The 16,531-nt window shown below is 33.9% G+C and overlaps 3 protein-coding genes and 1 pseudogene across 4 annotated transcripts; all 4 read left to right on the top strand.

The window, feature by feature from the left end:
- The first annotated feature begins 1,924 nt into the window (after positions 1-1,924).
- On the top strand, positions 1,925-6,860 carry LOC148918923 (uncharacterized). Its single transcript, XM_089048736.1, has 6 exons — positions 1,925-2,202; positions 2,446-2,508; positions 5,223-5,270; positions 5,582-5,642; positions 5,942-6,258; positions 6,376-6,860. The coding sequence occupies exons 5-6, from the start codon at positions 5,982-5,984 to the stop codon at positions 6,858-6,860; spliced, it is 762 nt and encodes a 253-aa protein (XP_088904862.1). The 5' UTR covers positions 1,925-2,202; positions 2,446-2,508; positions 5,223-5,270; positions 5,582-5,642; positions 5,942-5,981.
- A 39-nt stretch (positions 6,861-6,899) lies between these two features.
- LOC148918924 (uncharacterized) lies at positions 6,900-15,920 on the top strand. Of its 2 annotated transcripts, XR_016124988.1 has the most exons (11): positions 7,391-7,531; positions 7,669-7,893; positions 10,628-10,781; positions 11,543-11,714; positions 11,807-11,863; positions 11,978-12,195; positions 13,062-13,223; positions 13,485-13,542; positions 15,011-15,047; positions 15,161-15,254; positions 15,589-15,920. XR_016124988.1 is itself a non-coding variant. In XM_089047785.1 (5 exons), the coding sequence occupies exons 1-3, from the start codon at positions 6,920-6,922 to the stop codon at positions 15,037-15,039; spliced, it is 870 nt and encodes a 289-aa protein (XP_088903911.1). In that variant the 5' UTR covers positions 6,900-6,919; the 3' UTR covers positions 15,040-15,071; positions 15,161-15,254; positions 15,589-15,920. The 2 variants fall into 2 exon arrangements, 1 of the variants encoding a protein (XP_088903911.1); XM_089047785.1 differs by lacking the exons at positions 10,628-10,781; positions 11,543-11,714; positions 11,807-11,863; ... (1 more) ...; positions 13,062-13,223; positions 13,485-13,542 and having other exon boundaries at positions 6,900-7,535; positions 15,011-15,071.
- On the top strand, positions 7,901-9,874 carry LOC148918925 (uncharacterized; annotated as a pseudogene).
- LOC148918926 (uncharacterized) lies at positions 9,912-10,632 on the top strand. Its single transcript, XM_089047969.1, has one exon. It carries the CDS (start codon positions 10,012-10,014, stop codon positions 10,630-10,632), a length of 621 nt encoding a protein of 206 aa, XP_088904095.1. The 5' UTR covers positions 9,912-10,011.
- Positions 15,921-16,531: the final 611 nt, after the last annotated feature.

The raw sequence follows: 16,531 nt of genomic DNA on the forward strand, positions 1-16,531 counted from the left end.
AGCGTTGTAAACTCTTGAGGAGTAGGCTTATAAGAACGTCTTGATAGGGCCCTGGGGAATGCGGAGTGGGTTCAAAACTGGCCAGATTTTCTTGTTTTACATAGTGCTCATCTTGGGTCGGATCATTGTCCCCTTCTGTTACATTTGTCTCACCTTACTCCTCATGCACCCCCACCTTTTCGTTTTGAATCTTATTGGGCTGATGATGAAGAATGTGAAAAAATAATCCAACATGCTTGGCAACGAACTGTTCGGGGTGGTCCTGCAGCAAGCTGGGTGTCTAAATTTGGCCTTTGTCGTGTTGACCTTTGAAAGTGGAGTAAAATCAAGTTTGGGCATCGTAAGTTTGAGATTGCTCGGCTTTCTTCTCAACTCCAAGATGTTCAATCTTCCCTTACCTCTCTTCAGCCGACTACTGAAGCTACCTCCCTCTCAAACTCTATCGACAGTTTATGAAAAATTGAGGAAAAACACTGGAAACAGAGATCCCAGTTCCGGTGGCTCCATGCTGGGGATAAGAATACAAGGTTTTTTCATCTCTCTACGATCCAACGACGTCAAAGAAATACAATTACTCAACTCAAAAAAGAGAATCTTTGGATTAATACTGAAGCTCACATTTGGGTAGAGTTGGAGAATCATTTTAAATTGTTGTTTACTTCAAAGGGGCCACGTAATTGGGGGGGAATTTTGGATTCTGTACCAGTGCTGGTTTCCCCACAAATGAACCTTGAACTAGTTCATCATGTTTCAGCGGAGGAAATTAGACTTGCGGTACACCAATTGGGCTCTTCTAAGGCCCCTGGCCCAGACGGTTTTTCTGGTCTTTTCTATCAACATTATTGGTCGACTATCCATGAAATTATTTATGCGGCCTCTGCGGAGTTCTTTAATCTAGAATCGATGCTTGCTCAGATTAACAAAACGCAGCTTGTGCTTGTGGGAGCAGATATTTTCGTCTCCAATCACAGCTCGCCACGTGGAAAAGAAGATTATCTCTTTTAATTAATTAATTGAACCAGTTTATCTGGCCAATTAATTAATTGGGATAAATATCTTAATTAACATGATATTATCTTTATTTAATAAGATAATATCATTAATTAAGATATTATCCTAATAAAGAGAAGATAATGTCATTATCTCATATATTATCTCCATAAAAAGAGATAATATCATTTAATTAGATATTATCTTAGTCCGACTCGATCCCTACGAATTTGGGTAGAGAATAAACTCAGCATATTCTCTACGAAACCCTAGCCCCGAGGCTCCTATAAATAGATGACTTCATTCATCATTCAAGGTACATCTAAACCTACTCCTTATACCCGAGAAAAATACCCGAAGCTCTTTCTCCCTCTCCACTCTCCATATTTTCTCCACACGGCTCCGGCCACCACACACGGCTCCGGCCGCCCGGTTCACACCCTACATAAACACTACTCCGTACCCTTATGCTTAGCTATTGTTTTTCTACAAACACTCGAACTAACTTAGGCATCGGAGGGCCTTTGGCCAACACCCCCCGGGTGTGGTCTATTTACTCCAATCTGTTTTACAGGAATCGAGGAAGAGAGAGAAGGAAGATCGAAGGTTGAAGGATCTAGAAGCGAATATTCTCCCGTGAGATTATTTGCACAAACAGTGCTCATTCCTAAGGTTCCGAATCCTGAGTCAGTTGGCCATTTTCGTCCCATTAGCCTTTGTAACTTTGCTTACAAAATTATATATATACTAAAACTGAGTTCAGGATTTCACTGTTCCTAGACTGTAGCTTAGCAATAGTAAAATGGCGGTTTTGCCCCGCTTAAGAGATGGTCAGCTTCCTTGAGTGACTTATGGACAGTGAATTGGCCTTTTTGTCCTCTAGCCCTTCTCTTTTCTTCGTTTGAGTCGCTGAGTGAGAGGAGGAAAACCTCTTCTCCTTCATCGCTCTCTCCTATCTTCCTTTCTGTCCTCCGCTGCTCCGAAATTTCTTCATCTTTCTGATCGTTTCTTCCTCTTTCATTCCATCGTTCTCCGTTTTATCTCATCCTCTCTTTTCTTCGTTGGAGTCGCTGAGTGAGAGGAGGAGAACCTCTTCTCCTTCATCGCTCTCTCTTCTCTCTTCCTTTCTGTCCTCCGCTGCTCCGAAATCTCTTCATCTCTCTCATCGTTTCTTCCTCTTTCATTCCATCGTTCTTCCTTTTTGTTGTTCAGGTAATTTCTGGTTTTTGTTGTGTTTTGGGTTGTGTTTAATTTCTGGTTTTTGTTATTTATTTATTTATAATTGTTTTAGGTTGTGTTTGATTTATGGTTTTTGTTGTTCAGGTAATTTCTCTTTTGTTAATTCATGTTGTTTTCATTTTGATTGATTCATATATATACATGCGTTTTCTTTTCCAATTTTTCTGTTTTGATTTTTTTATTTTTTTAAACCGTGTTTTCTTTGATATTTTGCAGGAGTTCTTTTGTTGCTTTGGATAGAGCAGTTTGATTGGTGTTTTCAGTTCTGTTAAGCAAGAGGTGAGTTTCTAGGCTGAAAATGCAATTAATTGTTTTAAGTCATCAATTGACAATTGGTTGGTGTTAATTTGTTGTTGTAGTGATAGATTTAGATGTTTACAATATCTGAGCATGTTGGTGAATCCTTTGAGTGTTTTGACAATTGGGCTTTCTTTTTTTGTTTTTTGATTTCCACATTGTTTAGTTTATAGAGTTTTTGTACAAGTAAAGAAAGCCTCTGGATTACAAGGTTGTAATTTGATATGTACGCTTTTGCTGTTGTTTTTACTCTGAATTTTATCTTTAGTTTTGTTTTCAATTGAGGATCCATATACATTAGCTATTGTTTTGTTTACAAAAGTTAGAACCAAAGAATCACTTTATAATATTTCAATTGATCTGCTACTGTTATTGGATTCATGGGTATTTTTTTCCTTCTTATTTGACTTCCATATCATATTAGTACATCCACCATATAGACACATCTTTCATGCTCTATTTTTTGTTCGTCTTGCTTTAAAAAGTTTATTATTAAATTTTCTTGAGCATGGTTTTCTTTTGTTTATTGTAAAAAAAAAAAAAAAGAAGAAGAAAAAAAAAGGAGAAACTTTGGTAGATTGAATGATAGAGTAGAGAGCCAACACACAAACGGACATTTGGTGGTGGAAAAGGGAAATTCCAAATGCAATACCTGTGAATCTTGGGAATTTTGTATGTCTTCTTAACACACTCTTCGTCTTGACATTCAATCTTTTCCTATGTTTTCTTTAATTTTCTTATTTTGAATCACTAGCAGAGCAATGGGATTCCCAACTTTTTTCAAAACTGAAAATGGTTAATATAGGAAATGGAAGGAAAGGTGGAACTGTTTTTCCCCCTTTTTTCTTTTCTTTTCTATTTCTGTGTTTAAGGAAAAGAAATTATTAACATGTTGGATTTGGTGAGATTTTCTCTATAGCTCTTGGACATTTTAATTTTTATCTTAATTTTGATTCGTTTGAGTCATAGTGTTTATTGGTGCCACGTATTTTACGGTTCTTTTGTGATTGAATGTGTGTGAAATTTTTTGTGTATTTGGCTTCTGTTTTCTTTTATATCTAATTTTTTGCTAGCATTTCATAGCCATTGTTTAGTTGTAGTCTATGATAAATGATAGTAATGGATACCAAATAATATTCCTGTGCTTTATGGGAAAACAGATGAAAAGGAACAAAAAGTAAAAAAGGGAATCTAAGATTCAAAAACTTTTATGTTTTTATTCTCTGTTTTAGAAACACTTGCTTTTGTCCCCCAACAAAAACAATCAATTCATTAGCTGTTGATGGATTACTCTAAATTGTGTTTGTATAAAGGCATTTTCCATTGAAATTATGATTTAGATAAGTGGTATGATTGATTTTTCATTGAATTGATGAATTGAGTATATGTTATATTAAACATTTGACTATGGTTATGAACCGGACATGTTCAAAGTTTAGTATTTTTTAAATCAAATTAATGAACTTCGCATCTATTATTCCTTTTTTTTTTCTTTTTTTTGTGAACCAAAATTTTGTAATGTGCATTGGCGGATGACACTAATACTTAACAAGATAAGTGAGATTATGAATGAGGATTCTGTAATGAGTTTTTGAAATTCTCTGTTTTTCACTTTACAGGAAAAAATGGAAAATTGTTGTTGATTCTATTAGTATAATTTTTTTAGGCACCGTGTTTCTGGGATTTTGTTGCTTGCTGAGTTTATTCTCTATGTTTTTCATTTTGAATCATTAAAACTGAGGTATTCTAGCTATCTCAGCCTTTGATTGTTGCTTTTGATTGAATTGGTTGATAAACAAGAAGATAATTTCTTAGAATCTCTGTTGATAAATGAGTAATTGTTGATAACCTTTTTTTCCTTTTTTTTTTCCTTTGTTGCATCAATTATAATAAAACTTCGATCCAATTTAAGAAAATGCACAAATTGGTTAATTAGATTCCATGAATTATATGTGAATAATATGCAAATTCATAAAAACAAACGTATTAATTCATTAATCAATTATAATGAATGATGTCAAAAAAAAAAAAAACTGAGTAATTAGTTTTGACCAAAGGTTGGTATATTAAAGCTAATGAACTAATGAACCAAAAGTTGATGCATAAAAGCATGACCAATGTTGCTTTTCATATTTGATTTTCAAGTCTATTGATGTGCAAAATAGTTAGGTTTAATGTATGCTAGGAATGTATCATTGATGGTGTGTCAAAATAGTTAGGTTTAATGTATGCTAGGAATATCTCATTGGTTAAGTGTCAATAAAATCTTTGTTTTTGTTCTCAATTACTGTTTATGCCATGCTTAAACCCGAAGTATAAGATGTGATGATAATTGAAATCCCTAGAGACCAATCTTGCTTCTGATATTTTATTTTCAACTAATTTGCTTAGAAAAAAAAAGGCATAATTTCATTGCTCACTATTGATTAAAGGTATCTACTTTTCTTTTGGCTGAGTGATACCTCTCTTAAAGATTTTATGAAAGCTAGCTGAGACTATATGTAATTCATAGTCTCAGGCTGCTCATTCTTACTAATCAAGAAATCTATAATCTAACAAACTAAATCACCAACTTTATCACTAACTTTTTAGAGTTAATAGGATACTCAAATATAACAGATCAGTTATATAATTAAGGATACACCATGTGTCAATATCTTTGCCTACGATTTTTTGACCTTGGTTGTAATTGATAGATACAATTTTTGTTGCTGATCTTGGCGAGAACCTTGGCTTTTGCATGGGTAATCTCTCTCTCTCTCTCTCTCTCTCTCTCTCTCTCTCTATACATATATATATATATATATATATATGAAAGTTTGAAATTTTCAAAAGTAATTAGCTTAGAAGTTGCTGCTTTTAATGTGTTGTTACTTCGGTTTTTCTTACATTTTATTTAGAGCATGTATGTGTGTATATATATATATATATTAATCAGAATGTATATATAAGTCATGTGCTTTGAAACCATAATCACAAACAGAATCTGTATGTTTTTATTTTTTGCTCTTTTGATTATTCCTTGATTTCATTTTTTCGTTTGCGTTTGTTATAGGTGTTGTCTTAACTGCGTTTTCGACTGTTTGATAGCTCTTCCCATTGTTGTTAGGCAACAGGTCAGTTTTCTATTCGTCTTCTGAAGAAGTCATGCATATCAACTGTAGAAAATTGGTTTTTGGATATTGTTTCATTTGAAAATTGTTATTTCTGTGGTTATGATGTTCTTGCGTATATCTGGTTTGCTTGGTTAGGCTGCAGAAATTGTGTTTAATTTGTTTTCAGATGTTGTGTTGTTTGAAAAATCTTATTTTTATAGCTGTAGTACTGTTGGTGTGTGTCCATTTTGCTTGATTAGGCTATAGATGTAATAAAAATATTATAAGTTAACTCATGCATTTTTTTTTTCCCTTCCCAGCTATCGATCTGTTGGTTGGAATTTGTAATTTTTGGATATCATGTCTAAAAGGATTGCAAAAACCAGAAAAAGGCTAAGAACACAGGAAACCCATATTTCTACCACTTCGAGTGGTGCACAACTCTGTCATGAAAATGTTTGTTGCACTAATACTAAGCATAAGCATCAAGCCAAAAAAATTTCTGGAACCAGAGTTTCCAATAGAGCTTTCATAGTGCAGCAAGATAGCACAAGTCAAACAACCAGAGAAGAGATTTCATTTGACATTTCTGATCAGATGAATAGGGGTCAAGCATTTTATCAGAGGAAGAGGCAAAGTGCGTTTTTTCCTCTGTTAAATATTTATTTTAAACCCTATCTTTATATTACTCATGGCATACATTTGTCTTATTTTTTTCTCTTTTTGCCCTGTTCTATGTTTCCTTTCTTTGTAGGAATGATGGAACAGTATGTGGATTTGGGAGATAAAAATTATAAGTGCATTTATTGTGGTGCACTTTTTTGGTTCAAAGAATCTGTTAAAAAAGCAAATGCAGCCAATGAGCCTCTTTTTACTCTTTGTTGTCAACAAGGAAAGATCAAACTTCCGATTTCAAAGCCAACACCTCCTTTTTTAGAAAATTTACTTGATCCGAGTAAAGGCCCAAAAAGTTTGCTGTTTAAAGAGAATATCAGGGCCTATAATTCTATGTTTGCATTTACTTCAATGGGAGCCAAAGTTGATCACTCAATTAATAGTGGACCAGGTCCTTACATTTTTAAAATTAGTGGTCAAGTTCATCATTTAATGGGTTCTTTGTTACCCCTTGAAGGTGAATGTCCAAAATTTGCTCAGCTTTACATATATGACACCCATAATGAAACAATGAATCGCCTTAATGCTGTTAATTGTAAAGAAAGGAATGAAAAGCTGATGTAAACAATATGAAGACATTGTTCAAGGTGGAGAGTTGAATCACAAAATTAAATCCAAAGTTCATGTCTTTGCAATATCCTATTCTTTTCCCTTATGGCGAAGATGGTTATAGACCTGATTTAAAATGGAGCAATGATTACAAAGGTCATGACCCCAAAAGAGGAAGGGTGCCTATGAGAGCTTTCATAGCTTACCAGATTCAGGAAAGAGGACCTTTATTGGATACATTGTTAAAAGGTGGAAGATTGTTCCAACAGTTTTTAGTAGATTCTTATGCAACACTTGAAGAAGATCGATTGGATTACATTAGAAAAAATCAAACAAATTTGAGAAGTGAGATTTATAAAGGTATTTATGATGCAATTTCAAAGGGTGATAGTGATGCCAATAATGTGGGACAAAAAGTGATATTGCCTAGCTCATATAATGGAAGTACTAGATACATGCTTAATAACTATCAAGATGCTATGGCAATTTGTAGGCATTATGGTAATCCTGATTTGTTTATAACTTTCACATGCAATGTCAAATGGCCTGAAATTGTTAGAGAACTTGACAACAAACCTGGATACGAAGGAGAGGATAGACCTGATCTAATTTCTAGAGTGTTTAAAATGAAGCTTGATGATATGATCAATTATATCAAATCAGGAAAAGTTTTTGGAGAAGTTGAGGCAGGTGAATTTTACAAACTCATAATTTCGCTATCCTCAATTTCTAAGATATATATATATATATATACATATATTTTTTTAATGATAATAAAACTTATTAGGTTTTTGTGTGTATTTGTTGCCCTCATCACAAACAGAAATTTGCACGATCGAGTTCCAAAAAAGGGGATTGCCTCATTGTCATATGTTGGTTTGGTTGAAAGAAGGTTATAAATGCTTCTCAGCAGTAGATATAGATTCTATCATTTGTGCTGAATTACCAGACAAGGATGTGGATCCTATGCTTTATGACGTTGTAAACCAATTCATGATCCACGGTCCGTGCGGAGAAATCAATCGTAATTCTCCATGCATGCGGCGAGGTATGTGTTCTAAATCTTTTCCCAAACAATACAAGAGTGAATCAGTTTTTGAAAAAAATGGTTTTCCCACATATAGGCGCCGTGAAGATCCAACAAAATTTGTGTTAAAAAATGGAATAAAGGTTGACAATAGCTTTGTGGTGCCTTACAATTCAGAACTATTATTGAGATACAACGCTCACATAAATGTTGAATCATGTTGCCAATCAATGCTTATAAAATATCTGTTTAAATACATAAACAAAGGTTCAGATAGAGCTAGAGTAGTTTTTCAAGACAAGCCAGAGGATGAGATATTAGCTTATCTTAATTGTAGATACATATCTCCATATGAAGCCGTTTGGAGATTGTTTCAATACCCTATTCATTCTAGAGAGCCTGCTGTTGAACGATTATCCATACATTTGCCTTTAGAACAAAATGTTGTTTTCAATGGTGATCAATCACTTGAATCAATTGTTAGCCAAAAGGGTATTGAAGATACTATGCTAACAAGTTGGTTTAAAGCAAACCAAATGTTTCCTGAAGCGCGAACATTGACTTATGCAGAATTCCCTACAAAATTTGTATGGGATTCTCGCAACAAAATTTGGAAACCTAGGAAACAAAGGAGATGAATAGGTAGAATTGCCTATGTACATCCTACATCTGGTGAATTGTATTACTTGAGAATGCTTTTGAATTTGCAAAAAGGTGCCTTAAATTTTGATCACATCAAAACTATTGATGGAATCATACATCCGTCATATCAGGCTGCATGCAAATGCCTTGGTTTGTTAGGAGATGATAAAGAATGGATTGAGGCCTTAGCAAATGCTGTGGACACAGCCTCATGTTCTCAACTAAGACAATTGTTTGTTACAATCATTTTGTTTTGTGATGTAGGAAATCCTCAATTGCTTTTTGATACTTATTGGCAAAATATGTGTGATGACATTTTGTACAAACTACAGAAAGCTTTTCTAATGCCAAATCTTATTTTGTCAGAATCTGAATTAAAAAATTCGCTTTTGTTTGAATTAGAACAAATTTTTAACACATCATCTAGCTCTTTAAAAGATCATTATCTTCCAATGCCTGATGAACATAAAATGTCAGAAATTAGAATTAAATTGCTAAGAGAAGAGTTAAATTATGATGTTCATCATTTAGCAAAAGAACACTCAATTTTGATAACACAGCTAAACAAAGGCCAAAGAGATGTATATGATTCTGTGATTAATGCTGTGAATGAAAAAAAACCAGACCTTTTTTTTGTTCATGGCCATGGAGGAACTGGAAAAACTTTTTTGTGGCATACTATAATAAGTAAAATTAGATCTGAAGCCAAGATTGTTTTAGCTGTTGCTTCATCAGGAATAGCGTCATTATTATTGCCAGGTGGTAGAACAGCTCACTCAAGATTTAAGATTCCCTTAATTGTTACCAATTCCTCAACATGTCAGATTAAAAAAACAACTCATCTTGCTAGATTGATTCAAAAGGCTGAACTAATTGTTTGGGATGAAGCTCCTATGAATCATAAACATTGTTTTGAAGCATTAGATAAATCACTTCGTGATATTTTATCACATCAAAATGCTCCATTTGGTGGCAAGCCTTTTTTACTAGGTGGTGATTTTAGACAAATATTACCAATTATTCCAGGAGGAACAAGAGAAGAAATCATAGACGCCTCTCTTAATAGCTCTTACTTATGGCCTTATTTTAAAATATTCTGTTTAAAAGAAAACATGAGGCTATCAAAAAAAGGGTTGAACAGTGAAGAAAAACAGAAAATAAGTGAGTTTGCTGCCTGGATTCTTCAAATTGGAAATGGCCAAATAATTGATATTGACGATCCAAATGATGAAGAGGCACCTTGGATTGAAATTCCTCAAGATTTACTCATTCAATCAAACATAGATCCTATTCAATCAATTTTTTTGGCAACTTACCCAGATTTCGACAAAAATTTTGCCGATTTTGCTTATTTAAGGGAACGAGCCATTGTTACACTAGGAATTCTCTGTGACAGAGATAAATAATTACGCAATAGACTTATTGCCTGGAGAAAAACGCATTTATTTGAGCTCAGATTCTTTATGTTCATCATCAACCAATTTTGAAAACCTTTGTATGATCTATCCCACAGAATTTCTCAATCAACTTGAATTCAATGGTTTGCCTGAACATAGTTTGACTTTAAAAATAGGCATGCCTATAATGTTATTGAGAAACCTAAATCAATCTTCAGGTTTATGTAATGGAACAAGATTAGTTGTGACCCAAATGGTTGATAGAGTTATTGAAGCAAAAATACTCACTGGTAGCCACATTGGCCACAAAGTGTTTATACCTAGGATCGTTCTTTCAGCAACAGAAAACAAATGGCCTTTCATTTTTAAAAGGCGCCAATTCCCAATTAGACCATGCTATGCTATGACAATAAACAAAAGTCAAGGTCAATCTTTAAAACAAGTTGGGTTATATCTTCCCCAACCTGTTTTCAGTCATGGGCAGCTTTATGTCGCGTTATCTAGAGCTACGTCTAGAGAAGGCCTCAAAATCATAATAGATAATAATAACGAAGTGCCAAATAAATACACTAAAAACATAGTGTACAAAGATGTTCTTCAAAATTTACTCTCAGGTTTCAGCTTCTATTCATACATGATTAAACATTCCTCTATTTTATGGAATAATTTTTTATGCATCTTTATACTAACGAATGGCATATATGTTTTTTCTTCAGATTGATGGCACAATGAACATTGTTCCGATCCACAATTTGCACTGCTTTCAATCCAGTGTGAAAATTAGAATGTGTGTCCAAAACCTGGAGAACAAAGGTGTTCAGATTTGATGATCAACTTGCTGGTTTGCAATGTGTCTCGGTTGATGCAATGGTGAGAAAATCAGTTTTTTATACTATTTCAACTTAAACAATAACTGGATATACATGAATTGTGTATTTGCTTGAACATTAATATCTCACTGTTAACAAAGTCTTATTAATAAACTCTTATTGTAAATTATACAATCTAACCCTTGCCATTTGCCATAATTTTGGTATTTCATCTACATTTAGAAAATTCACCGCATTCAATTAAAAGTATATTTATGTTTAAACAACACCATTCGTTCTGAATGCTTATTCCCTCATTAATCGTGTATGCTTATCAGATTGATAGTTTGTTTATCTGATTTTTGCTTGAAATTTATTGCAATTTGTAATAACTCCTACAATTTAATAGAACGCATATGAAATAACGTGTACGCCACACAAAAAATCCCATTACTTTCTTCATGTCCATAAACAAACAACTTCTTATATATTTTGAACGTTAATATTTAAATGAAATTTTTATAATGAGTTATTGGATGAATGTTAATGATTTTTTTTTGGTGGATAATGATTTATTGGATTGGATTAATATTGATGATTTTATGTCTGGATAATGATTGTTGGATTAAGTGACTATATATGATTATTTGATTTGTTGCTTAAATTTTGTGATGGACTTCTTTTCCTCCCACTGTTTGTTCATTTGTCTAATAAAAAAATGATTTGTTGATTAATTGATATGACTGTTTGGTTTGATTAATTCATGTGTATGACAGAAAAGGTTAGGAGCTGCATTTAAAGCCTCATTTATTTGGCTTGCAGGCTTGATTTACTTCTCCAGGTTTTCATTCTCTTCCAGCCATGTTTGACTCGATTTAGGTTGTTCCACACATCAATGCCATTAAGACCTGGATTGAATCAGTTTCTCTCATTCCTGTCGATGGAAAAGAGCGCTCTGCATATTTTTATATTATAGAATTGGGTGCGACTGTGGGTAAGCGATAGTTAAAACATATACATGTTATATGACTCATTGTTCTTTTTTTGTGTTTATATGCAAGTGCTAACTATTTTCTTTATTGTTAGGTAACAGTGAATCCATGCCATTCATTGAGGCTCTGCGACAATTGTCTTTTTCAGTTGGTAAGGTTGTGGTATATGGCTGTTTTTTTTTTTAAGGAACTATGAGATAATTTCTTCGCCCACATGCTTGATTCGGATTGTTAATTATGTTTTTATGCTGTGTGATCAAAATAGATCATTCAATTATTGTCGTTGGAGTCGTTGAGAGAAGGAAAACCTCATTCCCTTCATTGCAGCCCTCTCTCTCTCTCTTCTCTCTTCCTTTCTCTCCTCCGTTGCGAACGATTATCTGGAGGCTTCGACTTTATAGGAGTGGTGTGTGTTGGTCTTCTTCTTCAGATCAAACTCCAGCTTTCTCTCTGTTTCAGCCTCTTTCTCTCACTGATCTATAAGTAAATTTTGCTTCATCTTTCCATTCGATTTTTGTTGCCCTTCTTTTTCATTTTTGTTGTTACTAATATCTTGGATCTTATTTGATTAAACTATGAGACCTGTTTTAATTTGCTGCCCTAAAAGTCCAAATCCCTAATTTTTCCTCATAGTGGGTCTGTGTTATTGATTTGCAAATTTTATCCAAATACTAAAATTGATTTGATTGTGTTATTATTTTCATGAAATCAGGTTAAACAATTTAGTTATTAAAATACTATATGATTGCTTTTGGTAAGGTTTTCTGTTTGGTTATTAAAAATTAGTTGGTAAACCCTGAAATCGGTATTTGAATATGCTGGTTCTTTTGTTATAGGGTTTAGGATAGCTCTGTTTTGGTAAGCAGGATGTGCTGCTATTTGATAGCTCTGTTTAAAGATATGTTCGTTCTTTTACTACAGGGTTTTAATTCAAATTCGTTCTTATACTGGTTTATGGGACTAGGGATCTGAATTTGATAATTTTTGTTTTCGTAGGGGAAAGAAAATTTGGGAGTGTGATTCTAGGAATTGATTGCAATGTTTTAGCATAGTTGACTTGAAGAAGACTGGTTTAGGAAATATATGTGGGATTTGAAAACTTCTAAATTGGAATTCTGTTTGTGGACATTAGTGATGAAGAGAAAGAATTCAGAAGAGTTAAAATTCATAATTTTTTTGTTTATGGGTTTGATTTACCAAGCAGATTTTTGCTGATTTTTGCGTTGAATGGAGACTTATTCAAAACTAAAAAAGTTTGTATATCCTAATTTCAGAATGCAGAGTTTGGTTCTATTGTTTTTTTTCCTTTTCTTGGGCTAATAATTTGGTCATGCTTCTACTCTTTGCAGCTGCTAGGGACTGGAATGGATACGCAGGATACATCTCCTTTAGTGTTGCTATTCTTTGACAAGCAAAGATTTATATTTAATGTTGAAGAGGTGCGAGAGAGAGAGAGAGTCCTCAGAGATCATAGTCGTCTTCTCTAATTCTCAGACATGGGTACTTTCAAGGTAAGCCTGCATAGCTTATTTTCAGATCTCACCCCCTGCGAATTCATCTCATCTCATCTGCTCTTCGCATCCTTTCTTGCGTTCTAATCTCATCCTTCTTGAAAATTGCAACTTCCCCTTCGACTCTCTTTGGTCTTCATTGTTTTCAAGGAAAAAAATTGTTGGTTTTAAGGTTCTTTTGGTTTTCTAAGTTGGTTTATTCATTCGTCATGTTGAAAATTGAGAAGTAAATCAGAAATTGACTTTGGTTTGTTGTTACAGGGAGGAAGATTGAAAGAAAAAGAACTAGAGTAATTAATACAAGAATCTGATGTCAATGGTATGAATCTCTGTCTCATTTTGGTTTTGCTTTTGGTTCACCAAATGGTTTTTATCTGTTCTGATTTTTTTTATATGAGATGTACAGTTGTTGCAGCTCTTAATTCTTCAATTTTGTCCATCTTACTTGCTAAAGTCGAAAGTTCACATTAGTTTGGTTGTTTTTGGGTCTTCCTGCTAACTACTTAGAACATGCATTTTAAGTTCAATTTTTGTTGGCCTGGCATTTCCCTTTTTGGAGAATCTATTTCATTTGTTTTAACTTTTCCCTTTATCCATTTTTTCCCCTAATAATTGAACATATTTTTTATCACTGAGTAGCATTCCTTTTTCTACTTTGTTGGTTAAGCCAACCCCAATGTAGTGAGTATAAGGAAATTTACAGTTTCATATTTCAACAGTTTCATAAAGAAAGAATTTAGGTAACATACGGACTATTACCCCTATGTTGATTTCGTGGTCTGTTGTTGTTTTGTGTTTAGCTAATTTCAGTAGTGGATTAGGGTTTCTAAATGCCAGTTAATCACTCTGAATCTCAATGTTGTTGTTACTTATTAGCTGTGATTTTTCCCAAAAATATGTAGCTTAAGGGTCGATGAAGTACTCATCAATATGCTTGCTCAATGTTGTTGTTCTTTGAATCTGTGTTTTGTTGTGATATTCGGATTTCTCATACATTAGACCATGCTTCCTCTTTTTGGTTCAATGTTGAAAGCATTTAGGTTTGATATGTTTACTATCTCTAATTTTTGGATCCTAATGGAATTTCTTTGATTATATATGTTGTTTCTCTAGAGCACCAATAAAAAAAGCATTTAGATTTGATGGGTTTGATGTCAATGATATGAATCTCTCTCTCTCTCTCTCTCATATTTTGGTTTTGTTTTTGGTTCACCAAATGGTTTTCATCCATTTTGATTTTCTGCTTTTTTTAATTATTTTTCGGGGATTAATCTCTCTCTCTCTCTCTCTCTCTCTCTCTCTCTCTCTCTCTCTCTTTTGGATATTGTTAGCAAATTAAAACAAATTAGCAAATTTCCTTCTCTCCATCTCTGGTTTCGCTTACCTAAATTGCGTTTGTTTTTTTTGGCATCCTTATATGATTTCACTTTAATTTCTGGATATTCTTAGCTAACACTCTAATTTTGTTCTAGAACACCATTTTTACAGAAAATATTATTTCTCTTTCTCTTTGGGTGATTTTGTTATCCATTTCTTTTGCTTTTTCGTTCTGGCTAAGCTTTTACTATAAGCATTACCGAACCTCTCTTCGGATCCAAGTTTTTAGTCTATGTTTGTGGGGAGTCTTTCAGCTTCCAAATTTTGCTTTAGTTTCCACACTGGCCACTGATTTGTGTTGGACTTTGTGTCTCTCTCATTCTCTGTCTTGCTGTCTTGCTCTGGGTATTTTTATTTTTGATTTATTTTTTACAAATTTCGCTTCATTTATTTCTTTAATTTGATTTCAGGTTCTTGGGTAATCCCTAATGCTATATAAAAGCTGAGGTATTTATACATCACGACATATTGGTAACCTTCAAATCAAGTTCAATTTTCTCTATTAATTTTAGTTCTTATTCTTTGAGTTTAGTATTGATTCTGTGTTTTTGGTGGTGTAGGGTTACGAGATAGAATTTTCAAATCTTTGATGACAACGACAATGCAGAGATAGTTGTTTTGGGATTTCGATTGTTTAGGGTGACTTTTGCATAGGTAACTTTTGATTGTTTAGGCCACTAGCTTTTTGATCATATACTCTTTGTTTCAAATGCATCTAGAATCATTTAAACAGTCCTTTTCCTATGCCTTTACAATGTTTTTCTTTACCCAAAACACATTAATTTGGGTAGTCTTGAGTGGTTTCTAATTTGGGTAGTCTTGAGTGGTTTCTTTCCTTACAGATTTTGGTCAAGCTAATTTTTTGGTTTAATGAAAAGATTGTGCATGCATGAAATACTCAAGCTAATTTCTTCTCCGATTTTTCTGTTTTTTCTTCCTTTTTCTTCTTCTTTTTTTTAAAACCATGTTTTCTTTTGATATGTTGCAGGTGGTCTTTCGTTGCTTTGGATAGAGCGGTTTGGTTGGTGTTTTCAGTTCTGTTAAGTAAGGGGTGAGTTTCTAGGCTGAAATTTCAATTAATTGTTTTAAGTTTTATGAATAGAGCATAGGAATTAGCTAATGGCATCAATTGGCAATTAGTTGGTGGTAATTTGTTGTTGTAATGATAGGTTTAGATGATTACAATATTTGAACATGTTGGTAGACCCTGAGTATTTTGGCAACTGGGTAGTTGAGATGTTCCCGGCCTATTTTCATCGCTTTATACACATTTCACGCAATTTTAAAACCCGCAGCATCGCGCGGGCACCTTTTGCTAGTCTTCTCTAAAGTTCTGTCCAACAGACTCAAAATGATATTGCCTGTCTTGTGTCCCTATTTCAAAATGCCTTTGTTGGGCATCGCCAGATACAGGACAATGTTTTTATTGCTCATGAAGCCTTCCATCGCATTAAACTTAGGAAAAAAGGGCAGTCTTATGCAATGGGGATTAAATTAGACATGAACAAGGCATATGATCGCCTTGAATGGGATTTTCTCGCAGGGGTTCTTGAGAAGTTGGGTTTCTGTCGTAAATGGATTGCTCTAATCATGGCTTGCCTCTCCTCTGTTAGCTTTTCTATGGTCTTAAATGGTAAAAATGGGAATTTCTTCAAGCCTTCCCGAGGACTCTGTCAAGGGGACCCTATTTCCCCATATTTGTTTATTCTGGTTACTGATGTTCTCTCTCACCTTATTTCTACTGATTGTAGGGATGGGAGCCTTTAGCGGCTTAAATAGTGCAACGGGAGCCCGCTCTTGTCCCACTTACTTTTTTTGCTGATGACTCTCCTTTTTCTCAAAGCCACTGCGTCCAACTGTCAGCGAATGACTTATCTCTTGGATCTTTACTGTGCAGCTTCTGGACAGGAAATCAACTTCTCCAAATCTAG

Source organism: Prunus mume, linkage group LG3 (genome assembly GCF_029339155.1).
Source record: "Prunus mume cultivar Tortuosa linkage group LG3, ASM2933915v1, whole genome shotgun sequence".
NCBI classification, from domain to species: Eukaryota; Viridiplantae; Streptophyta; class Magnoliopsida; order Rosales; family Rosaceae; genus Prunus; species Prunus mume.

Excerpts from the sequence above, each read along its gene's own strand:
- LOC148918924 (XM_089047785.1), top strand. The coding sequence starts at position 6,920 with ATGTCTTTGCAATATCCTATTCTTTTCCCTTATGGCGAAGATGGTTAT. Across the intron at positions 7,536-7,668 it reads TTTTGGAGAAGTTGAGGCAG|AAATTTGCACGATCGAGTTC; the intron begins GTGAATTTTACA and ends CATCACAAACAG. Across the intron at positions 7,894-15,010 it reads TTCTCCATGCATGCGGCGAG|GTTCTTGGGTAATCCCTAAT; the intron begins GTATGTGTTCTA and ends ATTTGATTTCAG.
- LOC148918926 (XM_089047969.1), top strand. The coding sequence starts at position 10,012 with ATGATCTATCCCACAGAATTTCTCAATCAACTTGAATTCAATGGTTTG.
- LOC148918923 (XM_089048736.1), top strand. The coding sequence starts at position 5,982 with ATGTCTAAAAGGATTGCAAAAACCAGAAAAAGGCTAAGAACACAGGAA. Across the intron at positions 6,259-6,375 it reads TTATCAGAGGAAGAGGCAAA|GAATGATGGAACAGTATGTG; the intron begins GTGCGTTTTTTC and ends CTTTCTTTGTAG.